The sequence below is a fragment of the Symphodus melops genome (assembly GCF_947650265.1).
Source record: "Symphodus melops genome assembly, chromosome: 1".
Lineage (NCBI taxonomy): Eukaryota > Metazoa > Chordata > Actinopteri > Labriformes > Labridae > Symphodus > Symphodus melops.
Window position 1 is genome coordinate 24,285,214 of NC_136691.1, and position 26,842 is coordinate 24,312,055.

The 26,842-nt window shown below is 43.0% G+C and overlaps 1 protein-coding gene across 1 annotated transcript in view; it reads left to right on the forward strand.

The window, feature by feature from the left end:
• Positions 1 to 26,842, forward strand: part of opn5 (opsin 5) — a 104,575-nt gene that overhangs the window by 23,882 nt on the left and 53,851 nt on the right. The window contains exon 2 of the mRNA XM_079339655.1: positions 10,407 to 10,552. Within this exon, the coding sequence (XP_079195781.1) occupies positions 10,429 to 10,552 (124 nt within the window). The 5' untranslated portion in view covers positions 10,407 to 10,428. The remainder of the gene's footprint in view (positions 1 to 10,406; positions 10,553 to 26,842) is intronic.

Genomic DNA, 26,842 nt, shown 5'->3' on the forward strand with positions numbered 1-26,842 from the left:
CAAAAAAGACGAAATAACTGAACAGAAAAGCTCCATGTCGTCTCAGCTTCACTTCACGACGTAACTGCTTATTTACCAAGAGCGCTACGCAAGATCATCGCCATGTATGACGTAAAATCCCGTTTTTTAACCTCAGATAACTTATTTAAAACAAACTTCACAGAAAAATGAGCACTTGAAAACCATGTAGGGTGATAATATCTAATGATCACAGCAGAGTTTAGGTCTGGAAAAAAATTATGTGACGAGTATTTTAACTTAACAGTTTGACCCAAGTCCCGTCTGTTATCATTGAGGAGGCGGGGTTTATGACCTATACTGCAGCCAGTCAGTAGGGGGCGATCTAAAAATAAAAGCTTCACTTCACAGGGGACCTTGTCCCGTCCATTATTTTTACAGTCTATGGTAGAGACTAAGAAAACCACTTTCACATAACGCAACACTGAAAATATCTGGATAATTTTGTCGGACTGCTCCTTGAATCCTGATCTGGTTGTTTACTTGTGCGTCTCACAGCGAGAGACTATCCTGGTCAGACGGGAGGGGGGCCGGAGCTGACATGATGGAAATAAACAACCTGAATGTGGTGGATGAAGCTAAATGACACCATAATGGAAACACTTGTCTTTATGGCAATGCTCCGTGGAGTTCAACAGAATCACAATGTCAAAGAGTGGAGAAGGACAGACTGGAGATCAGAGAACAAGCTGAAGCAGTTTCATGAAAGAGACTGTAGCTGCCACGATGGTCACAGAACATCAACGTCACCAACCTCTCCCCCTCAGGACATCTCCTGATTATATCATGCTGCCTTCTCAAATCACTCATTAATGTCTCCTTCTGGAAACATGACAGGATTTCCCCCCGAACCTTCATTAGTCTGACATTTACCATCCATGTATCAGGATGTAGACGCAAACAGAAAGCAGCAGCAAAACAAAAATTGTTTGATGTCCCATAGAATGACGCTGTGTTGGCTCCTTTTTAACCCCAAAGTGATGGATGGTAACTTGGGAACATGCTGTATGTATCCGAGTCTTTTTAGAAATCAGGAATAAAAACACTACACACTGTTTCATCAGAATCTTACAGTTATTATTACATTGTCATAGAACTTCTGTCATGACTTAGATAATGTGTAATGTTAGTTCACTGTTGCTGATGTCAGTCAGAGCTGATACAGTTGAGCTTTGTCTCGAGACCACGGACAGCTGGGAGCGAGTCAGCAGTGTGGAGTCAAGTCTTGATCGTTTCCTCGACACTCATCACGTTCAAACATTTAATAACTGTGATTGGATGTCTAATTACAAACATTACTGGTCTAACCATGACGCTCATTTTCAATTAAATTATTTCCCTGCTGTTTGTACATGTGAATCTGTTTCAGTTCTGCACCAAAAGTTTAAACCAGTAAACCACTTGACTTAGCTCGGTTGGTAGAGTATGTTGTCTCACACCAGAAGGTCGGGGGTTTGATCCCCACCTATGTAGTCACATGTCCTATGTATCCTTGGGCAAGACACTATAACGCCACATTGCTCCCACTACCACATTAGCTGCGTATCATTGTTTTATAATTTATTTAATTTATTGAACATGTTGAAATACAATAATACAAATAAGATATATGAACAATAAAGAAAATTGAGTATGAAAGGGAATAATTAACAGTGGTTTAGCCTCTACCATCAGTGTGTGAATGTTTCGTTTGAACTGCAGCGTAAAAACAAGTATAAAAGTCACCTATTACCAATTCATCTTTTACCTGAATGATAAAACAGACCTAAATAAAAGTGACGGCCCACACTCTCTCTCTCTGCTTGATCACTGTCCTATCGCTACGATAAAACAAGACATCTTTACAACAGTAAATAATGCTGGCATGTGATTGTAGTCGGGCTCTATAATAAATGCCTACATTAAAAAAACATTCAACTTGATCTTTGTTGTGTGATCTGATCAAATTTATGATCAAGTTTCCCAAAGGTCAGACGTGGAGGTCACTGCTGATCAAACAGTACATAGTGAACTCCGTTTGAAAGGTTGGCTTAATTTATTAAGGTTTAAGAGGATAACGTCCACATGGTGGAGTAATCACTTTTAATGTCCTGTCCTGTCTGCAGCTTTAATACAGTGCACGCTGGTTCAGCTACTGTTTGATGACTTTATCACTATTTCTGTTATGATGCCCATGACATCACACTTATCAATATTTATACGGCTGTGACCTCTGAAAGCAAAACAGGATTTGAAAGTGTAAAAATCTGAAGCTGAATCATAAACTCTGCAACTGAAAAAATAAGACTTTAAATTAAGGTTGAACGATTTATCGTTTTCTGATCGAAATCGCGATTTTAAAAAACGTGATCGCCAAAGCCGTGGTTTTTCGCGGTGCGTCTCCCGACTGACCCAGGAGCTGTTGTGTGAATTTACACACGCCGCCTATTCTGCCCCTGTGTGACTTCTTTAGCCTGATACACAGCTCGACAGATAGCTAACAGTTTTCCTCCAATAAAGAAGCTGAAGTTTCTTTGGCCAGTCTTTAATAAAGGAAGCTGTAAAACTAAACATAAGTTATTCATCTCATAATATGCTAACGTCTATGAGAATTTGAATAGGAATGCTAGCGGTTAGCATTGCGAATGTGTCAATTGTTGTTATCTCACGTTGTAACCTTATTAAACATACTCAAAAGAAACATGAAATGTCGCTCACAGGCAAATGTTTAAGCCGTATAGATAGAAGAAAATATGGAGACATTGTTGGCTTCTCTTCAGTGAACTAAGTCACCTACGGCAACCCCAAAGGCCCAAAATATACCAACACTTATGACCAGATTTCTGTCAAACTGACACTAAAAACAAGAACATCACACCGTCTGTGTTTCTTCTTAATAAATAAATCTGAAATTAATTCTTAACTTTTGTTTTCATTCTACAAGCAGGTTTGTAGGGACGACCCGAGACGAGGGTTGAATGTCTGATGATTTGAAGAAAATTGGGTTAAAAATCGCAATTTCTGCCAGAAAAATCGCAATTCAATCTTTTCCTAAAATTGTTCAGCCTTACTTTAAATATTAATACATGCAAGAGTGAAAAATGAAAATAAATAATTAATTCAAAGAATTCCAGAGTTTAACTTTTATACTTTTTGTGTACTTTATTTTTATTTTGAACACATCAAGCTCCAAACTTTAGCTTTCAGGGTTTTTTTTTTCTTAAATGATCAAAACTTTTGGCCTTGATGTAGCTCCATATATTTACCCAAGGAGAAATCTTAGAAGACAGCATTCCTCTCTTAATTAGATTTTTCTTGTTGGTCAGAGGCATGTTAGAGAACAGAGAAATGTGCTACACTGAACAATTCTTCTTGGAAGAAATTTTGTCCAAAAATGACCCTTTTTTCAAGTGTATTTTTAGTGAGCTACTTTATTAAGTCTTGTAGTTGTCTCGAGGGCCAGATCTTCGTCTACTGCTGCTCTGTTTACGGCTGACTTCCAGGACAGACATTTCCTTTGATTCACAGTGCTGTAGCAGATGTACGGGTCAACACAGGACACAGTGAAAACACAAAGACATGATCGCTCTTTGGCCTCAAACCCAATTTGGACCAAACTTGGCACAATGGCTCAGCCCAATAAAACATGGTGCTACTGTATTTGACTGGCTCATAAACAATCAACCACAAAAGCCAACATAGCATCCTTGAAGTCTGGAATGAAGATAAGATAAGATAATCCTTTAATCATCTAGCGAGCACAGAAATGTTCAGTGTTACAGCAGCAAAGCAGGATAGCAGGAGAAAATCACACAGTGCAAAAAATTAAAATAGATAAAAATATAAGTGTAGAAAAAAATATGCATTAAAACAATAATTAAAGAGCTCGTGAAATATGCATCAAAAAAAGTTGCAGCAGAATGTCAGAAAAGAGCTGAAAGTGTCCTCCTGCGTGATGTTTTCTGTGATCAGAGAAGAAAGGTGCTTCTCCCTGTTTGACTTTGTGAAGTTTGTCCTCCTTCCACGGACAGTTTGATAGTTGATCTCTCAGCCTGTGCTGAAAGTCGTGCTGCCTGCTTAATTGAACCTGCGAGCTTTATTTACTGAACTGTAAAACGCTGTTTGCTTTAAATGCCACATTATGACCTCACTGTGGAGGGAAGATGGTACACAGTGGCCCCGCCGGCGTCGTCAGCATGTCTTTGCTTCTCAGCTTTAAAGAGCATATTGCAGGTTAAAGACAAAACTTAACTAATCATAGGAAAATACGTTAACGATACTGTTTTTAAAGAAATTCGGAAATGAATAACCCACAGGGTCTCCTGGAGACGTTTTAGTCTTTGCCCTTTACTTTCACATTCGGCTGTGACGTAACATAAGGGAGTCCCACTGAATCCCCGTCTGTTTAACATTGAAAATCATGGATCCGAGTGTCACTCCCGTCAATAAAGAGGAAGAAAACATGTATTCCTTTACATATAATGGTGTGCTGGCTTATTATTCTGAACCTGTTAGATGTGATAGAGAGCAGAAACAGGCAGGATTAGAGGAATAACGGCCTCAGGAGAGAAGCTGTGGTGTGAGGAGAGACCCGGAGCAGGCGTCCTGCTGAGTGACAGGTGTCAGCTCGCCATATATGGGCGAGTGCTTTGTTCAGCTTATCAGCTTATGTAAAGTTTGTAATCACATTCAATCAATTAAAAAACTATTTGTAGAAGGTGCGAGTGCCGATCATTCACCTTTACATTGTATGGGAGCTGCTCGTAAAAACGGCAAATCTGTACAACGTATTACAGTGCCGTGCTGTGCGTGCGCGAGAGAGAGAGAGACAGACAGACAGACATAGAACCCGATTACACGGCCTGTGCAAATGCAGCACCATGTCTTTATTGTTTATTCCTCATGCAGCCCAGTGCTCACGTTGTTATAGAAAATACAGTGTATGCTGCAGGATTCTCCTGACGTGAGTTCACAGCGCACGTCCACTGAACGTAATCCACACAAACATGCACAACAGCGCACACACACTCCACACTTTAATACGCTTTTGCACATATATTAGGCTACTACAAAAAGTTTAACATTTTAATGGGATAGAGGACCGACAGACGTAAAGCTTGTGTTTCGTTTTGTTTCCAAACTGCGCGTTCCGTCTTTCCCCACGGCATACACACACACACACACACACACACACACACACACACACACACGCTCTCTTGCAGCAGAGTTGGATTTATAATAAATCGTATGACTACATATATTAATACAGACTGTCCGGTTTCTATTACGCGCAAACTAGAGAATATAACAGAGGATTCCAGCAGATCAAATCATTAAATGCTGCGTATATAATATTTAATGTTAAACAGCCATAGATTTAAATCATTAATAAGGAAACGCTTTTGTGTCTGATGCCGAAATATTCAACGTGTCTGTTCGATCGTTTCTGAGGTTGTGAGAATAATTCACCAAAACACACTATGAATAATCAAGCCACTTACACTGTGCACCCGAATGTGCGCCGCGCAAGTTACAAACTATTGCAGTGAAGAGAGTTTGCTGCAGGGAGGCATCCTGTCTATTCTCACTCACTACCACGTATCATTACTCCTCTTTAATCATGTTTTAGCCTGTTTTTTGTGCTTTAATTCTTTTGTGCTGCCTTCTAAATGTTTGTTTGTAAAGTGTTTGATGCTCTTGGTGCAAGACAAGTTCCCCCAGGGGCAAAAAAGGCTTCATTCATTCATTCATACACGGACGCATAAAGCCGATCAAAGCAGAGTGACAGAACACGACTCCCTTATGTTACGTCATATGACGCGTTGTTGAAAAAAAAGCGAGTTCTAAACAGCGATGCTAAAAACAGCCACTTTCTCCTTTAAATTAGAGCACTTATGTGTTGAAGAACATACAGAACATTGATGTACTTATTCTACAGCCCTTATCTGACAACATGAAGTGTTAATCTCAACTTTTTTTTAACCTGCAATATGCTCATTAACACACAGTATGTAAATGCCCAGAAGTGAACTTGAATTCTGTGTGTTTGAATAAACTACTACACACGTGTTGGAGAGAAAATCTGCGTCTCTACTTCACCAGCTGTCTGGTTTATTCAGAACGATTTTACTGCATACTAAACTTCGAGCTGTTTTTCTACTCTGTGGGAAGCAGACAGACGAAGTGCTTACAGAGTGGTGGGCACTACAGGAACACAGACCCTTTAACTCCAAGGTTTTAACAAGTTATTGATTATAAACTTTCATGGCACAGTCAGTAATTACTTTTTTAAGTTTGTCTTTTTCTCAGACTTAAAGACTTCACACAACAAAGAAATCCGATCACTCTATTCAATAAGAAAAGCATCCCCCCCATTTCAATTCATCCACTAATTTAGAAAATAAATCAACTGTCTAATGTGTGTAGATTTGAGATTATACGGTGTTCAGACTCTCGATGTGATACTAGCTCCACTGTGAAATGTCATTTCTAAGCATATGCATGACTGTGAGAGGTGGCTGTGGCTTAGTGGTAGAGTGCCAGCTCCTGCAGTCACACGTCGAATGCCTTTGGGCAAGAAACTGAGCCCCAAGTACTCGCTGCTGTGAGAGCACTGTGTCAATGTGTGTGAAAGGATTAGTTCAGACTGATGGTCACTTAACACAACAGCCTTGACAATCAGTGTGTGAGTGTGTGTGTGTGTGTGTGTGTGTCCGGTGGTGTCCTCATTTCAGACTAGAAATGAAAAATACAAGCTCAAGTCCATTTACCATTTTTAAGACACAGATCTGATAAAATGATCTAACTTGGTCCATGATCTATTTCATGTCCTTACATAGTTAAAAACTGTGATGGGACTGGTGGCGCCGATAGCGCAGCGGCAGCGCGAGCACCATGTTGCGAGGCTTTGCTCCTTGCGCGGGCGGCCCGGGTTCGCGTCCGGCCTGTGGCCACCTTCCCGCATGTCTCTCCCCACTCTCTCCCTGTTTCCGACTCTATCCACTGTCCTATCAATAAAGGCAAAAAGGCCAAAAATAAACCTTTAAAAAAAAAAAACTGTGATGGGACTTTAAAATATAATGTCATGTAAAAAATGAAGTGTCTGACGCATAGGGAAATCTTCCGTTGGTGAAGCCTCAAGAAAGTTCAGATTGATTTAAGTTTTTACATTGGGCCAAAAATCAGCTAAAAGACTGGAAGAGTGAAGACGTATTTTTGTAGGCCAACCCTGAAGTAGCTTCTCCAAGGGTTCAAATTTATGAATGATGGTCATCATTTCATATTTCAGCTGATATGGATGATATAAATATAAATGTTTGTTAAAGATCTTTTTTGTGTTTTAGTAAAGCAGAGCGACAGAGAGGCTGAACTCTCACAATAACTGGTATTAACAAGCTACAGACTGTGTGAGTACACCCTATATAGAATAATAAAAATACTCTTCTTACAGGGTCTCCCTATAGACTGGAAAAGTGATGACGGGTTATTGTAGGCTAACCCTAAAGTACGTTCTCCATGGGTTCGAATGAGAATTCTCCTATGGGATTTTTGCATTGGATTTTGGATCATTGCAGAAAATAATCTCTGTCAAACACACGTTTCTGATGTGTAGCTGTTTAGTTCAGCTGGTTTTGACAAGCTAGCTAAATGTTAGCTTAATACGTTTTTTGTTCACCTAATATTTAGAAGAGCTCTGAAAAACATGACTAGAGACTGTAAGGAGGATTAGTGAGAGAGTTCCTGGCGTGATGACGTTTAATGTCTCCATGACAACCACTGTAGTCTCATTTAGCCACTTGGTAGCAACCGCCATTTTAAGTTTGCGTAAAAACTTTAAAACTCACAAGTGGGATCTTAGCTAACGTAGTTTATCTTTTCTAACAAAACATCAACATCTCTTCAGCTTGTGTTAACCACAGACCTTATTTCAGGCGTCTAAACACAAACACATTCAAAATCCACATTGACTTTTAGAGTTAGGAACCCATGGAGCTAACATGCTAACTCACTTCCTGGTTTTAGGACTCATTCCTGTGCCAGTCTATATAATCGAGTAATCGAATAAATCATACTTTTGCTTCATTAAGGTTTAACTCGTCTCGGGTCGTCCCTACAAACCTGCTTGTGGTCTTTGCAGTTACCATGGTAACGCCTGCTTGCTACAACCAACCACCTGTGCTCTACAGCTGCTGACACTCACCATATTACTGACAGGGTCCCAAACTGACCTTTGGATTCACTGGTCAAGGTGGCAGGTAGATGAAACATACAGACCAAACATGTTTTAATGGCTGAAAGAACAAATAGTGTTTTTGTGTTACAGTACATTTAACTGAGAAAGCATTATGTTCTGTTGAATCAATCACAGAATCAATCATTCTGTCAGAGCAGGAAATTGAGAAACTTTAAATATATATTTGCTTGTTCCCCCACTGCATTAACATTACAGACTAAAAACTAAAATCCATCAGAGAATAATTATTCCATAAAACAAGTTCTCTCTTGATTTAGCTTTGACAAAATTAGACTCATCATATAATCAGCCTGTTTATTATAAGACGTGCATCTCTGTTTGCTCCTGCTGCGCGTGCATTCAGTGCACTTACAGACTGAGACTACAGAGACCATAGACATGTCTATGACAGAGACTGTGAGAGGACGCTGCTATCGTTACGTTAGCTGCAGACATGGAGAGAGTGAACAGAGAAAAGACGACAGTTTAACCAGATCACGTGTTCCCGACTCGGTCGTATGGATCACAGATCAACTGTGTGCTGACTAAAAGTTAAAAGAGGCGCGGCACACTCTTGTGTGCGTGTGTGTAGGTGCGTGTGCGTTAGCCTTGAAGTGTCTGTGTGTCAGACTCAGCGTGCAGCAGAGAGAGGAGCAGTTAGCTGCAGCTACATTAAATGTGTTTTATACTCATAGTATAGTTTTGATGACGCAAAAAATTCCTCGATGAACTTTTGTAATGGAATTATTCGAATTATTCAAGGAATCGTTTCAGCTCTAATATACACTGCAAATGTTCTTACATTTCTTTTCACTACTGTAACATTTCCTAAGGTTAAAGCAAAAACTCTCGACGGTAGAAGAGTTCTCTTTGTTTTGTTGGAGAGTTACAACTGAGAGAAGGTTAAAAATCTCTTTGTTCAGGAAAGTTACAAGATGATCTCTGGCCTTCCTTCCTCTGTTGGAGTGACCCAAGGTCTGATCAGTTTACACCTGCACTTTAGGTTTTCAATCCTGACTTCGTGGGCAGTCATGATTTAGGTCAGGGTTTCTTAACCATAGGGCCGCGGCCCGAGCGCCCCTTGGAAGGGCCGCGAGCGCCACCTGCAGGGCCGCAAGGGGATAATATGTTTGCATCTGTGGGCCGTAAGGGCCGTGATCGTTGGCCTGCAGTATACTCTCCGACCACCAGAGGCAGTATCATCAGTTAGAAGTAGTGGAACTTTACAACGCGACACTCAGCAGTATAACCACTTCCTCCACAACATCCTGTTTAGCGGCTAGCTCTCCCAGGTCTTACCTAAACGCTGCGTATGGTCGCCCTGTGCTCGGGTAAAGGTTGAACTATTTGCCGCAAGTATTCGTTGCTCTTTCGGCGGCGACACACGATGTCTCATATCAAGGTTCTGTTTTAAAAGACGATACAACGCCAATAGCTGCTGAAGCACATAGCCGCCGCCATTGTTGTTTGTTCTCGACTACTGCGCATGTCCAAATGTTTCGTCTTGCTGTCACAGCGTCTCCGTGTAAACGGGGCCTGAATCTGAATGGAAACATAATGGAGAGGTTCTTAAAACGAAAAAATAATGACAGCAACGGGGGCAGCGCTACACAAAACAGAATGCTCTTTTTAATTTCACCAAATCTACCTAACTTCATTGAGCACCTAATTTTATTGCTTGTGTTGCTAAGTTTATATTGGGTTACTTATTTGACAAACATGCACTTAAACATGGTTTTATATGAGCAAAATTAATTAAATGATCTTAACTTGTGCAAGGTTTTATGCATAATTAGCCTATGTATAGGTTATATATTGATTAAAAAACATACAAATGAAGAACAGGATTCATTATTACAACATAGTGACACAAATAGCTATTAAATAAAAATGACCGCAAAAGTTAAATCAGAACCATTCACTCGATTGGGCCCCAGACTACCTTGCCCTGAAAATGTTGGGCCCCAAGGTCAAAAAGGTTAAGAAACCCTGATTTAGGTGCTGCAGTGAGTTTGTAAATATAAACAGGATGTGTAGATATGAGTTCATGAATTATTCCACCCTTGCAGATATGTTACATATTTTGGCTCCCTGCAGTGCAGCTGTATTTATGCAGTTATGTGTCCTGTTTATGTGATGCAGCTTTACTGTTTTCGTCTTCTCCTCTGCTTCCCAGGACATTCCCACTGATTTCAGTGATGGAGAACGAGACATGGACACAACCGTCACATATCCCCCATTATCTCCTACGTGGTGACCCCTTTGCCTCCAGGCTCTCCAGAGAGGCGGATATTGTTGCAGCTTTTTACATCTGTATCATAGGTAAGTCTCTCATCAGAATCAGACATACTTTGTCAATCCCAGAGGGAATTTGGTTTGTTGACGTTGCTCGTCTTTACGTGGCCGGGATGACTCCATCAGTTGTTGACTTTATTCTTACGACTCTGGGTGGCGCAGACAGTCTGGAAGCCGTTCAGGGAGACATTGTTGTCGGGAACATCTTGATGCAGCCACGTCTCAGTGAATCACATCAGGCTGCACTTCTGCTAGCTCACCCATCTTATTCCCCAGGGACCTCACGTCACCTATGATGAGAGTTGGAAGACACGGCTTAAAACTCCTCTCCATAAGTCTCTCCAAGGTCCCACTCTCTTCTCTCGCCACTTCTTTCCTCCTCTGCATCCCCTGTGTCTCCAGAATTGTATTTCCATTTTTTTAGTGTGGGGCTCATTCTGTTCAGACTGGTGAGACAAACCCACTGATTAATTTTCTGTGTCCAGCTTTGGATCTGGATTTTGTTTTGATTGAAGCTCTCACACAGGTAGGCTCAGGGAAAAGGAAGTCATCGACCTGTTTTTTAACCACAGCTGACGGACATGTTCGTTCAGTGCATGTGTGAGAGGAAGTAACTCTCCATGCAAGCGGTGGTAGTCTTTTGTTATGATATGAGAAGACCGTCGCTCACCACTCGTAATATAGGTACTTCTCATCCAGAATAATTTCAGATAAAAAGAAAACAGCTCCTTGGTGTGTCAGGACCTTTAGTAGTTGTGACATCCTGTCAGGATTCTGTTCAGCTGAAAGTCCTCTCTCGAGATCTGCCATGCTTTTCTCACCTTGCGAAGCAGTGTGCATTGTTTTTATTCAGCCTTGCTGCTCCCCCCTGTTTTAACCCCAGGGGGGCCCCGCTTTGAGAATCACTGTTGTAAAGAACGTTTTCTCTTCATCTGTTCATAAACACCTCAGCTTGTCACTGTAAACTGAAATAGAGTGCAGCTGAATCAGAGGCAGCATCTTCTTTCACGTTGAGTTAAGCCCTGAAAAGGATTAAGGTACTTCAGTCCATCTCAGAGACACTTAAAACATGTGTTTTTATTTCAACTCATGCCTCTCATCAAGTGTTTAGTTATCTCTTTTACCAATAAAATAATAACAAGACATTGTATTTTTAATGCACTTTACATTTTTGAAAAAGAAAAAAAAATCGACAGAGATTTAAAATAAACAAAAACAAATAAGGAATAAATCATGGAACAGGAAACAGGAAATACACAAACATGACATAAAGAATCAATCTGCACCTGCCCTAAGCCCTTTTTCACATCTCCACTCCTGGAAATATGGAGATGATTACAGGAGGACTGCTCCGGATGGTCTCCTGACCCGGCTCTTCACATCCTCAATGTGGGAGATGACCCATGTCAGACCTGAGAGGAGGCAGGAGGTCTCGATCCAATGATGTCCCTGTGTGCTCCAGCTGATCAGAATCCCAATCTGAAATAAAGAGGAGAAGAACAAACATCATGAAGCCGTTACATGACGTGCACAGAGATCGTAGTGTGGATACACTTGCCCTCCCACGGGCTCGAGGTGAATTCTGATCATATCCTGCTGCGTTCTCACATCAGCTCACTCTGACTTGTTAGGCAGGGATCTGACAGGAGATTAAACTTCAGATGAAGTGAAACCGTCAGCTGTTAGCGTTCAGACATACAGCAGCTTGGACGTTTTCTGCATGTGTGAAAGCCCGACTAGGAAATATACCAAGGGATTCAGCCTGTACTTAAATAAGTGCTTTAAGCATCCCTAAAGATTTATTTGATTCAAAGAAACATGTTCCTGAAGTAACAATTACTGCTGTTCAACAGCAAATCATATTACTGACTTCTGCTTCTGCTACTGATCCCTGCAGGCAGGAGCACAAAGAGCTCCTTGTGGAGATCAGCTCACAGTACAAGGTCAGGACTGTTTGGCAGTCCTACAGTACGTTAAGTTGATCTTTTGATGCTCTGGTCAATTATGGAAGGGGAAGTACACATTCTATTTATGAAGGCAATTCAGAAGATATATGGCAAATGGCTATGACAGCAAAATAGTAAGAAGACATGCAAGAGAGTTGAAATAAAGGTGGCTGAAACCCTGAATCCACACACAGCACTGACCTGTGAATACAAGAGAGGCTCCCTCAGTACAACTTCAGCTACTTGCATTTCCAGCTCCTATGTTTCCCGGCTGCCCTTTATGAACGTCTTTATTCCAGTAAGGTTAGAGGAAGCTCTGTTTGTGCTGGTTGGTACTGCAGTAGATGATTCAGGTGTTGTCTTGTTTACAGTTCAGTTAACAGCGGGGCGATATGGTTGAGGGTTTTTCTGTTGCCTCTCAGTTCAGAAGTCGTCTGGTTCCCAAGAAAAGCTTGTGAGGTTCATCAGTGTCTCTAAAAGAACCTCACCTCTTGCTCAATTACAGATGGGATTAACTCCTACCCCCCACCCGGACCCCCTGCCTGTGGAGACGTGTATAACATGGTGATTTATTCCCTCAATGCAGAATAGACCATCCGCAGTGTTTTTCAGGAAAGCCGTGTTGAAGCTGAGCTCCCCCAAACACTGTCCACCGACGACTGTAACTTAACCACCAGTAAAACCATGCGCTTCAAAGAGCTAGTGATGAATGTCTTCAACTTGTTCTTGTCTCAGACTTACAGACCTATAAGTAAAGTATCCCCACAGTATCATACTCTATGTGATTTCCCTACAAAATTGGAAAATAAATGGAATGACAGATAACTTCACATGCACGTTACCTACAATGCCCTTTCCTTAAAGTTGAAGGTTTGACCATCACACTGAAGGTCAGTTCAGGGCACACTCACAACCAGTACGAAAGCACGCCTCAAAGTCCAGTTTGACTGACCAGTGTGCGTTCTCTGATCCGTGCTCAAACACTGTACTTTTCCTTGGCCCTGGCACACTCGGAACAGGTGTGTCAAAGATGAATATGAATATTCTGATGAGGCCTCGAAAAGCCTAAAAGGACATTTTAATCACTGCAATCCTCTGAGTTAACACAGATCCAACAGAATACTGAACTACTTCTTTCATCTCTCAATGAGCTGACGTGTCAGCATCCACATGTCTAGCACTCCAAGGCTTATGTATAGCTCTGCTCCTTCAGTTTCAGTTAGCGTCAGAGCTTACCTTGTTGATCTGACACCACAAGGGTTTTTTTTTTTTTTACATGATTTTCCAGGTTCATAGAGTCAATACACACATCATACTTCTCATTAAGCCATCTGCAATTGTAGCCCACTGTAAAATATCCCAGACTCAGTAAGTAGTACAAGAGAACCCAAGATGCCATTAGTCATCCACACACCCAGTAATTTTTTTATTTTACATTTTTTTAAATACAGAATACAAGAACTTAGTAAACAAACATGTTGGGCTAAACCTCAATGACACAGAAAGCCCTCGACAGAGGGAATATAAAAGCAAAAAAAAAAAGGACACACAAATCCACTTGACAGAACAAGGTTTAAAGTCAAAGCATCTTTAGTGATCCCCCATTAGGGGGAAATGACCATGTTTTGAAAGCTCTAAAGACAACAGCAATTAAAGTGTTATTACAAATAATAACAACAAGAGGAAAAGTCAACTACTTCTGAAATATGGCAATAATTTAAAAAATATATATATATATAATAAAGATAAATATGCAGTATGCATTTTATTTACACATCTTCACCCTGGTCCTTTGTTTTTCTGCCAGCATGGCACTTCATGATATCTGTGTGGAGGGGGCATGTGTGTGTGCCAGTTGTCCACCAGCTAATGTTGAACGTTGCTGTGGCTGCGGTCTTTAACCTTGAAACATGCACAGGCAAAAATTGCTGGGCAACCCTGCTGCCTGTAATGAGACGCAGGAAAGAGTCGAGCGGGAGGCTGAAAATAGAAACAGAGACGAGTTTGAATCAACAGTGAACAGAAGTCATACACACTGACGGGTTGTTGACGAGGAATGGAAAGGTTTGAGGCAATGAAGCTGTGTCCCATTAAGTAATGTTAACTATTGCGTTCCTAAAGACCAGTGGACAAACGCCTCCTCTGAAACAAACACATGGTTGGCTGTTCTCTTAATGGACAGGCTGGAAGGTGATCAGACTATTTTTGAGAACACTGATTCTGTGAACCATGTGGTCCGTGTCGATGGTCAGAAGGAACAAAAGCTTGGCCTCGTCTCAGAGTCCTGGCCACTCCACAGCATACTTAATGCTCCTGGACTCTCACATTTGGATACAATTATTGAGGGAGAGTTGACCTTTGAAAATGAATTACAACATGAAGCCCACACAGATGACTGGGAGGGTTAACAAGTCGCTGGGAAACTAGGTCAATAACTCGGTTAAGGACTCATGTGAGTCATCCTTGAATCTAAGCATGCTCATGAAGATCTGTCCATCAGGTAGTGTAGAACTGAAGAAGCTTTTTGGAGTCTTTAAGATCTTTAGCCCAGTCCAGGTACCTTTGGATCAAAACGATCACAGGGAAGCGATAAACTGAAGTAAACATTAAGCACTACAGAGGAGTTAAATAGAAAAAAATGCAGAGAAAATAGTCAAGCTATCCACGCAGATAACGGAGCTGAACTCAATTATAAGGGATAAAAGAAGAAACCTTTTATTTTCATTTAATGTATTCGTTGAAATAAGACAGTGTACATTAAAAATCATGAACATGTCAATATGCCAGATTATAGCCATAGGCGAGTTTCCATCTGTAGTCCCTTGGCAGGTTGGTGGTAAAAACATGTTAAACAAAATGAGGATGACAAGCCACACCAATACAAGCTGGTTCCTGGTCTTTGTATGTAGCTGGGTCCTGGTCTTTGATTGTAGCTGGTTCCTGGTCTTTGTATGTAGCTGGGTCCTGGTCTTTGATTGTAGCTGGTTCCTGGTCTTTGTATGTAGCTGGGTCCTGGTCTGTGTATGTAGCTGGTTCCTGGTCTTTGTATGTAGCTGGTTCCTGGTCTTTGTATGTAGCTGGGTCCTGGTCTTTGATTGTAGCTGGTTCCTGGTCTTTGTATGTAGCTGGGTCCTGGTCTGTGTATGTAGCTGATTCCTGGTCTTTGTATGTAGCTGGTTCCTGATCTGTGTATGTAGCTGGGTCCTGTTCTTTGTTTGTAGCTGGGTCCTGGTCTTTGTATGTAGCTGGGTCCTGGTCTTTGTATGTAGCTGGGTCCTGGTCTGTGTATGTAGCTGGGTCCTGGTCTTTGTATGTAGCTGGTTCCTGGTCTTTGTTTGTAGCTGGGTCCTGGTCTGTGTATGTAGCTGATTCCTGGTCTTTGTATGTAGCTGGTTCCTGGTCTGTGTATGTAGCTGGGTCCTGTTCTTTGTATGTAACTGGGTCCTGGTCTGTGTATGTCGCTTGGTCCTAGTCTTTAAATGTCGCTGGGTCCTGGTCTGTGTATGTAGCTGGTTCCTGATCTGTGTATGTAGCTGGGTCCTGTTCTTTGTTTGTAGCTGGGTCCTGGTCTTTGTATGTAGCTGGGTCCTGGTCTGTGTATGTAGCTGGGTCCTGGTCTTTGTATGTAGCTGGGTCCTGGTCTTTGTATGTAGCTGGTTCCTGGTCTGTGTATGTAGCTGGGTCCTGGTCTGTGTATGTAGCTGATTCCTGGTCTTTGTATGTAGCTGGGTCCTGGTCTGTGTATGTCGCTTGGTCCTAGTCTTTAAATGTCGCTGGGTCCTGGTCTGTGTATGTAGCTGGGTCCTGATCTGTGTATGTAGCTGGGTCCTGTTCTTTGTTTGTAGCTGGGTCCTGGTCTTTGTATGTAGCTGGGTCCTGGTCTGTGTATGTAGCTGGGTCCTGGTCTTTGTATGTAGCTGGGTCCTGGTCTTTGTTTGTAGCTGGGTCCTGGTCTGTGTATGTAGCTGGTTCCTGGTCTTTGTTTGTAACTGGGTCCTGGTCTTTGTTTGTAGCTGGGTCCTGGTCTTTGTATGTAGCTGGTTCCTGGTCTGTGTATGTAGCAGGTTCCCTTTCTGTGTATGTAGCTGGGTCCTGGTCTTTGTTTGTAGCTGGTTCCTGGTCTGTGTATGTAGCTGGTTCCTGTTCTTTGTTTGTAGCTGGGTCCTTGTCTTTGTATGTAGCTGGGTCCTGGTCTGTGTATGTAGCTGGGTCCTGGTCTTTGTATGTAGCTGGGTCCTGGTCTTTGTATGTAGCTGGTTCCTGGTCTGTGTTTGTAGCTGGGTCCTGGTCTGTGTATGTAGCTGGTTCCTGGTCTTTGTTTGTAACTGGGTCCTGGTCTTTGTTTGTAGCTGGGTCCTGGTCTTTGTATGTAGCTGGTTCCTGGTCTGTGTATGTAGCAGGTTCCCTTTCTGTGTATGTAGCTGGGTCCTGGTCTTTGTTTGTAGCTGGTTCCTGGTCTGTGTATGTAGCTGGTTCCTGTTCTTTGTAGCTGGGTCCTGGTCTTTGTTTGTAGCTGGGTCCTGGTCTGTGTATGTAGCTGGGTCCTGGTCTGTGTATGTAGCTGGGTCCTGGTCTGTGTATGTAGCTTGGTCCTGGTATTTAAATGTCGCTGGGTCCTGGTCTTTGTATGTAGCTGGGTCCTGGTCTTTGTATGTAGCTGGGTCCTGGTCTGTGTATGTAGCTGGTTCCTGGTCTGTGTTTGTAGCTGGGTCCTGGTCTGTGTATGTAGCTGGTTCCTGGTCTTTGTTTGTAACTGGGTCCTGGTCTTTGTTTGTAGCTGGGTCCTGGTCTTTGTATGTAGCTGGTTCCTGGTCTGTGTATGTAGCAGGTTCCCTTTCTGTGTATGTAGCTGGGTCCTGGTCTTTGTTTGTAGCTGGTTCCTGGTCTGTGTATGTAGCTGGTTCCTGTTCTTTGTAGCTGGGTCCTGGTCTTTGTATGTAGCTGGGTCCTGGTCTGTGTATGTAGCTGGGTCCTGGTCTGTGTATGTAGCTGGGTCCTGGTCTGTGTATGTAGCTTGGTCCTGGTATTTAAATGTCGCTGGGTCCTGGTCTTTGTATGTAGCTGGGTCCTGGTCTTTGTATGTAGCTGGGTCCTGGTCTGTGTATGTAGCTGGTTCCTGGTCTTTGTTTGTAACTGGGTCCTGGTCTTTGTTTGTAGCTGGGTCCTGGTCTTTGTATGTAGCTGGTTCCTGGTCTGTGTATGTAGCAGGTTCCCTTTCTGTGTATGTAGCTGGTTCCTGGTCTTTGTATGCAGCTGGGTCCTGTTCTTTGTATGTAGCTGGTTCCTGGTCTTTGTATGTAGCTGGGTCCTGTTCTTTGTATGTAGCTGGTTCCTGGTCTGTGTATGTAGCTGGTTCCTGGTCTTTGTATGTAGCTGGTTCCTGGTCTGTGTATGTAGCTGGTTCCTGTTCTTTGTTTGTAGCTGGGTCCTGGTCTTTGTTTGTAGCTGGGTCCTGGTCTGTGTATGTAGCTGGGTCCTGGTCTGTGTATGTAGCTGGGTCCTGGTCTGTGTATGTAGCTGGTCCCTGGTCTGTGTATGTCGCTGGGTCCTGGTCTGTGTATGTACCTGGGTCCTGGTCTGTGTATGTCGCTGGGTCCTCTGCTGCTGAGTCATGATTACTGTAATATAATTTGACCTGATATTTGAATGCCATATTTAGTCACATTAATTTCTTATCCATCCAAATCTTCTCATTCATACTGTGACTAACTTGGCCCTAAAACATTCTGATTCATTGCATGTCCTTTCATTTGTCAGCCCAGGCTACATTTACAGGTTACACTGTAGCACAGGGGTTTCCAACAGGGAGCTTGGGAGTTACTGGTAGCTCGTGGACAGGTTTAGGGTTTGGGTTTTGAATTTTGAATCCGTTTGAATTTTTACAAAGTAGCTCTCAGGTGAAGAAAGGCTGGAGACTCCTGGAGCATCTCTATTGTCTATCTGTTTCATCTGTTGGCTCGTTCACTGTTTATCCTTCTCTTAGTTTATCACAGTTCTCACCTTTCCTCCTCTTTGTCTGATCATCCCCTGACTTTTTTGCTGCAACAAATGAAAACTTGATTGATGCAGCCTCTTAACACTACACTGCATCTTTGCTCCGATACATTTAATTGATGTTCTAAAAATAGACCTACAGTCACGTCACGACTGTGTTTACTCTCAGTTTTAATGAAACAAAAATTACCAGAAAAAGAGGACATGACCGCGGTGTCCTCAATGCTCACTAGAAATTTAAGAGGACATACTGGCTTCTGCTAGTTGACAGAGAAGCCAGGACTTAAACACGGCATGTTTCCTTCATGTCTGATCAGATAGTAAGATCACTTGATCATTTCAGTCACCACAGGTCTAACAGATTGGACCTTTAAAAAAATCGGCGTTTCAGCTTTGCTGGCACAGCTGAATGTCTTACTGCCTCTCAAGCTTTGTGTGCTTGGTCAAAACTTTGGAAATTTGTGTTTTCTCATTCCTTCATTTTTCCCCCCTCTGTGCGTCACTTCCATTTCACTTCGTCAACATTGGTTTTACACAAGCTTTTTTAAACAATTGCTTGTATCTTTAACAAAGCTAACCTGGCCCACACATGCTAACAGATCATGATAGATTTAACAGTCTTGTTTTTATAGTGTGTGGAAAGCAAAAAGATAAAAATCCAGGACAACAAAAACTGACATTAATTTACCAACAACCACAATTTCCACTCTTGAAACTCTCATGTTGTCATACGTCATTTAAGAATAATCAAACCTGATGGCCAAACAAAATGTGGCTAGCTGTTAGCTGGTACATGCATCGGGGTAACAATTCTGGTCCAGCTCCTTTCCTCATCAGTTGGATTGTGTTTTGCAGACACATTTTAGAAACACCCGTGTTGTTGCCACAACGTTGGTCCTGAATTTCGGACTTTTTGGCTTTATCTGTTAGTTGAGCTTCCTGCTTGAGACATCTAGCTTCCTTCGTCCTCGGCGTTCTCCCCACAGGGCAGCCTCGGCTGTCCTCAGAGAAGGTAAAATCACTCTTAACACCACCGGAACATCTGGCAACATCGACTTTGACTTTGGTCAGAAGAGGGCAATCGAACCCGAAACCGGCCAGATTATTATTTACTCAACAGACTTTATTAATACCTCAGGGGAAATCCTGTTTTGTCTTTTACAGTGTAAAGTGGTAGCCAAAAAGTTTGATCAACAGCCTTATATCTGGAAGAAGAATGCTTGTCATGCATGAGCCGACATGTGGTTCAGATTGTAATCCAAGCTTCAGCCACTCCAAAACACAATTTACATACAAAATATGAAATAATGGAGAATCTAAATCAAATTGAGAGGGATGCACTGTTTGCCCTGTGAGATGTGCATTTCATATTCTGTTCATTCAAATTCTGTCCATGCTTTGTGTTTTTAAAATCAGTTTTCCCACACTGCACTGTGGGAACGCTCTGACAGCCATATCCTCGCTGATAGCCTCTGTTTTTTTCCTGCTGTAGTGAGTCATGAGAATGCATGGAAATGAGAAGAGAGACAGCACACTCATTGTGTCATTCATTATTTTGGTTTGCCATTTTATATTAAGTGCACTTGTAAATAAATGTAATGAATCAGGTTTATTCAGCACGGAAAAGGATCAAACATGGTTCAAGGAATCAGCTGACAGGAGCGCAGGCTTATGACTGGGAGGGTAATTGTAAAAAAGCGAGGGTTTTACAATTATGTAATGTAATAAACAATATATTCTTTAGTGCTTGTATTTAACTGAGAAAGATAAAATCTCTGTCTCTCAGAGAATACAAAGCTTGAGAATAAGGCTGCAGTTCTTCGGGGCCGTCAACTTCATTAAACAGAAAACCTGACATTTCAAGTGTATGGAGCTCTACTCCAGAGACTCCAACAACAGGATCACAGAGGGGGGAAGAATACAGAAAGTCCCAATAAACAGGCCGCCCTGATTTGAAAGCAGTAGACTTTTCCTTCTTCACATGCATGGACTGGTACAAGCCCTAAAACCTGGAAGTGAGTTAGCATTTTAGCGTCATGGGTTCTAAACTCTAAAACTCAATGGCGATTTTCTAAAGGGTCTGTGGTTAGACGCCTGAAGTAGGGTCTGTGGTTAACAAACAACTTCTTAAGCTACGGTTTCTCGAGCTTCTCAAAACCGCTGATTAGATTGATGAAGAGAAACGGTTGTGACGTCAAAATCAACCGACCGCGTTCAAACTTCATATAAATGATGGTCATCTGTAAAGAATATCCAGCTGAACTAAACAGCTACACATCAGAAACGTGTGTTTGACACAGAGATTATTTTCTGCAATGATCCAAAATCCAATGAAAAAACTTCCATAGGAGAATTCTCATTCGAAACCATAGAGAAGATACTTCCGGTTGACCTACAGAAATACGTGCTCACTTTTCCAGTTTATAAAGGAAAGGATGAGCAGCAGACGTCAATGTCTAGGGTTGGCATTGGTTTGGTTTTATCAGATACTGGTGCCGACTCTAATCAAATCAAAAAACAATACAAATATTGGATCTATTAGTCTTGTACACAGAATGTCTTCATGGTACAGAGGTATAACAGAGAAAGTCTATTTGTATATCATAACAAACATTTTCCCCTGAAAGACGGTGACTGTCCTGTACATTTGTGCCACCTTCTCTTTGGTTAGTGTAGCCTTCATGCTCGGGTGAAAGGGGTCACTGTGGAAACTGGAAAGAGAGATAAAAATATTACTTTGTTTAGAACTAACGCTTCAGGTCACTACTATAGTATCCTATTCTGCTCATAACAATCCTCCCCCACTTCTTTCAATAAATATGACTAAGTTCAACATTTTGTCTTCTCATAAATGACTTTTACTATAAGCAGAAATATCACTGATCAGAAATATCACTGATCAGAAATACGTTACACACAGTATAGCCGTGTATCGAGTGTAGCGCGCGTCATGTAACAGCTAGCCTATGCAGAATTGCGCCTTCTAAATCTGGTGTTAAAGCTGAAGTTCAACATTTTGTCTGCAGACAAAAACTTGCTTTGAGTTTAACATGAAGCAGAAAGTCAGTGAGTGGAAGTATAGGACATAGCTCATATGTTGTCAACAGTGTTTGCTATCTAGCCTACTTGATTTGCAATGTTTACGGTTGGCATTAAATTAGTAGACTCACTCAAAGAGGAAAGGCTGCTGTTAGCCTCTGTGATGTCCACCACACTGGCAGGGCAGGGAGCTGGACTCACTTCAGTTTGTCCTGCTGTTGACATGCTTGGCTCCGGGTCACGTAGGTTATCAAACACGGATGATTGTTTCTTTTAAGTAAACTCCATGTGACGCCAGACGTTTCATTAAATTCAAAGTGTTTGGCATCTTTGTTTTACCCTCTCACTGTCAGTTATTAACAAGTGTGCTGAGCAGCGGCGCTTACGTCCCGATAAACAACTGCAAGTTGATGCTGGAACAACAGGGGGTGGTAATGGTCAGGCACTGAAATGTTCATTTGTATTTGGTCCGGTTACTATCGTTTATGTTGGAACAGGTGCTGTATTGGTACCGCGTTTTGGTACCCAATACTATCAATGAGCTTGACATTGATTAAATCAGAATAACATAAAAGGAGGAGCTTGAATTGTGTTGATTTTATTAATATAATAAAAATATATACTTATTGTATGATTCAACATGTATGTTAATTGCGTGCGTTTTGTGGAGCCTACATAGTATTTTGGGGATGAAATATGGTACTTGTCATTTTTTTGATTGTGTATTTTTTTGGGGGGGAAAAAAAATGCCTCTTAAGCTTTCTGAAACTTGTGTATTTATGCTGTGAACTGAGAAGCTGATTTATATTTGTGTAAGATGATTCAGAGCTGACGTCATAATGATGATTGGTTGCAGGCTTGTGGACACTGACTGATGTCCCGCCCATTTTCACAAACGTTTTGCCTGATGAAGGTTTTTGTTTATGAGTTAGACAGTGTGCAGGAGTTTATCTGTTTTATGCACACATTGCTCTCCTCACCACTTGTCTTGTGAAGCGGATGTGCAAAGGTTTTTTCCAATCTGTTTATGTCTTAGACACAATAATAAATGCTTTCATTAAATACTTTTAGAAACAAGAGGACTGGGCAGTTGGCTTGGAACCATTTCAGGCAATTTTAGCCTCCTTTCATTGGTTGCATGTGCAATTTAGGATCCATTTTAAATTTCTTTTATTGTCTTTTTATTATAAAAGCCATCTAGTCACACAGCAGAGCACACAGCAGAGCACACAGCAGAGCGGGAGACTCCTGCTAGGATCCAGCCACCTGCCGCCTGCCTGGCCTGCCAGTTTCCAGCCACCTGCCGCCTGCCTGGCCTGCCAGTTTCCAGCCTCCAGCCGCCTGCCTGGCCTACCAGTATCCAGCCTCCGGCCACCTGCCTGGCCTGCTGGTATCCAGCCTCTGGTTCTAAAAAGCACCGCTTACCTACATTTAAAAGTTGGTCGTAGTTTTCGCTTTGTTGAGCTTGTACTAGAGTAGATGTAAAATGGCTCCACTTACCTCGCCTGGCTGTGACAGCTGCCACCGTCTTAGCCAGAGGATCGATGAGTTGGACAGGAGGATGTCCACGCTGTACCAGCTGAGGGATGAAGAGCACATCATGGACTCGATGGTTGTCGCTCTGGGTTCCGCTGCCAACTCAACATCAATGGGAGAACTTGACTCGACTATCCCACTCACGTCTCCAAAAAATCCTGCCATCGCGGGCACAGCTCACTGGTCCCGACTAGGCGCAAAACTCAAGGCGCTGATCAACTTCACTCCCGCTCTCGGATCCCGTCGGAAATCATGGAACTCTCTCCAGAAAAGCACACCAACACCTACAGCCCTCACATTGTCCAACAGGTTTTCCATCCTGGATGTGGAAAATTTCCCACATCCAGTTCAGGGCTCCTGAAAACGCCCGCACCCTGCCGCACTGGGACCCCCTCGAGCCCGAAGCCAGTGTCAGGGAGTCCCTCACATGTGTGGAGGATTCTCAGCCTCCACACCTGGTTACAGGCCACCTGTTCCACTCACAATATCAAATTCATGGACAATTTTAATCTCTTCTGGAACCGCTCCCAACTCTTCAAAACTGATGGCCTTCACCCAAACAGACACGGGAGCCGCATGCTAGCTGCTAATGTCCAACACGCTGTCCACACTGCTACTCGTGAGCCTGCATGACTGTTTACCTGCTACACCCCCCCCAATCACTCTTCTTCTCCTGCCAAAGCTCTACGGTCACCACTACACGCGGTCCCGCCCTCCAGCTCCCCTCCTCGGCCACAACAGTCATTACAACAACAACCTATCAGACATATCTTCACCATCATCAGTCACAGACGCCTCTGTCCACTCAACACAAGACATATTAATCCGGCAAATCTCCGTCCACTTCCCCGGTCATCACACCCTCTCCCAAAGCAACATCACCTGCAACTGGCCTTATTCAACACCCGCTCCCTTAATAACAACAGCCTCATTCTCAGTGAATTTATAACAGACAATAACCTGGATTTTCTCTGTCTCACTGAAACCTGGCAAAAACCTCTGGACTATTTTCCATTAAATCAAGTCACCCCCACAGGATTCACCTACATAGAAAAACCCCGCACAGAAGGCCGGGGAGGTGGCATTGCTGCCATCCACAGGAAAAACATCAATCAAAGACAACCACTATCTCCATTCCTCCTGCCCCCTCCTTTGAACACCTAGCGTACAAACTCTCTGGCCCCTGTCCTCTGGTCACAGCCATCATCTATCGCCCCCCGAAACCACTTCCCTCCTTCCTTTCCGATCTTGCAGACTTTCTAACACAGCTATCTGCCACTTCACCATCTGTTCTCCTCCTGGGTGACTTCAACCTTCACATTGACAATACAGACATAAACCGGCCACAGAATTTCTGGAACTGTTAAAATGTTTCAACTTCACCCAACACATCAACTTCCCAACACACAGCCGTGGTCACATTCTGGACTTGGTTTGCTCCACTAATCTCAACATCCTACAGTTAACAACCTGCACATTTCCGACCACCTGGCCATCACCATGGACATAGACATCCCTGTCCCCACCACTAAACAAAACCGGACCATAACTTTCAGAAATCTTAAATCCATCTCTCCCTCAGCTCTCTCAGCCTCACTCACCCATTGTCTGTCTGTCTCCCCTCCACCACCATCCGACGACCCCACAGACCTTGTTATCTATCACAACAACACACTCTCCTCCTGCCTAGATCAGTTAGCCCCTGTCAAAACCAAAACTGTCTCTTTCACACACTCTGCCCCCTGGTTCACCCTCACACTCCGCCAAATGAAGACCCGGAAAAGGCAACTTGAAAGACTGCACAAGAAAACCGGACTATCAGTTCATCTCTCAACATCCACCGATCACCTTCAACATTACAAAGAAGCACTTAATGCTACCCTGTCCACCCACTACTCCCACCTTATCCACTCTGGCTCCAACCCAAGGCTCTGTTCTCCACCATAAACTCCCTCCTCAAACCTCAACAACGTCTCGTCATCATTCACCACTGAAAAATGCCAATCATTCTTATCATTCTTCCAATCAAAAATCAACACCATCTACAGTAACCTCAACATCTCCAGGGTCCCTCCCATCTCCCAACCTGCATTCCCCACCTGCCATTGCTTCACCACCTGCCTCACTGCCCACCACTACCCATCGCCTGACCCATTTCTCTCCATTACTGCCAGCACAACTTACAACCATTATGACCGGAATAAAAAACCTCCACCTGTACCCTGGACCCCATACCCTCCAAACTCATCACGGACTGCCTCCCTGTCATCTCCCCACTCATCATCGACATCATTAACACCTCCCTCTGCACCGGCTCTGTTCCCCAAACCCATCAAAAAACCCGGTCTTGATCACGAAAACCCAAACAACTTCCGCCCCATCTCCAATCTCCCCTTCCTGTCAAAAATTCTGGAACTTGCTGTCGCCACACAACTCACAACCCACCTCACCTCCAATAACCTGTTTGAATCATTCCAGTCTGGTTTCCGTTCTAAGCACAGCACCGACACAGCTCTTTTAAAAGTCACCAATGACCTCCTCCTCTCAGCCAACTCCAGACACCTCACCATCCTCATCCTCCTTGACCTCACAGCTGCTTTCGACACCATAAACCACTCCATCCTGCTCTCCCGTCTGGAATCCTGTATCCACATCACCGGCACTGCACTCTCCTGGTTTCACTCCTACCTCACCAATCGACAGCAGTTCATTAGCATCAACAACTGCACCTCCCCCACCGCTCCCCTGTCACAAGGTGTCCCCCAGGGGTCGGTGCTTGGTCCCCTCCTCTTCATTCTTGGTCCCCTCCTCCCCCTTGGCCAGATCATCCGTCAACATGACCTTCAGTTCCACTGTTAAGCCGATGACATCCAACTATATATCTCCACCAAAGCCATCTCCAACACCACCCACTCCACACTCAGCAACTGCCTAACTGAAATTTAATCATGGATGCAAGCAAACTATCTTCAACTAAACAGTGACAAATCAGACATCATCATCATTGACCCCACATCCCGCTCCAAAACCAGTCACAACTTCTCCCTCACCTTTGATAACTGCACTCTATCCCCCTCACCGCACACTCGCAACCTAGGAATCATCTTCGACAATAACTTAAGGTTTGACCTCCTCATCAAACACATCACCTGGACCGCCTTCTTCCACCTCAAAAACATTGCCCGCCTCCGCCACTCACTCACCTTCCTTGCTGCAGAAAGTCTCATCCATGCATTTATCACATCCAGACTAGATTACTGCAACACACAAAGCACTAAATAACCTGGCCCCACCTTACCTCACAGACCTGCTTCACCACCACACCCCCTCCCGTGACCTCCGCTCATCTGAAGGAAACATCCTCTCCCCACCTACACGGACCAAGCACCGAACCTGGGGAGACAAAGCCTTCTCCATCGCTGCCCCCTCCCTCTGGAACTCACTCCCCAAACCCATCCATTCCTGCACTCACCTCCCAACTTTTAAGACCATGCTCAAAACTCACCTTTTTAAATGAGCTTTTAATACATAACTTTTTTTTTTCCTTTTTTTTTCTTTCTGTTTTTCTTTCTATTTTTCTGTCTTATACTGTCTTTTGCTGTTTTTAACTGTGCTTTGTGTGATTTTCACGTATAAAGTGCCTTTGAGCTCCTGTAAAAGCGCTTACAAATAAAATGTATTATTGTTATTATTATTTAGTGCTTCATACATTTATTGGTCTAGTTTTTAAAGAACTTACCACTGTTCTTAAAGCTGGTTATGGCCATGCTAGTACAGTGAAGGCTGTCACCCTGCAACGGCA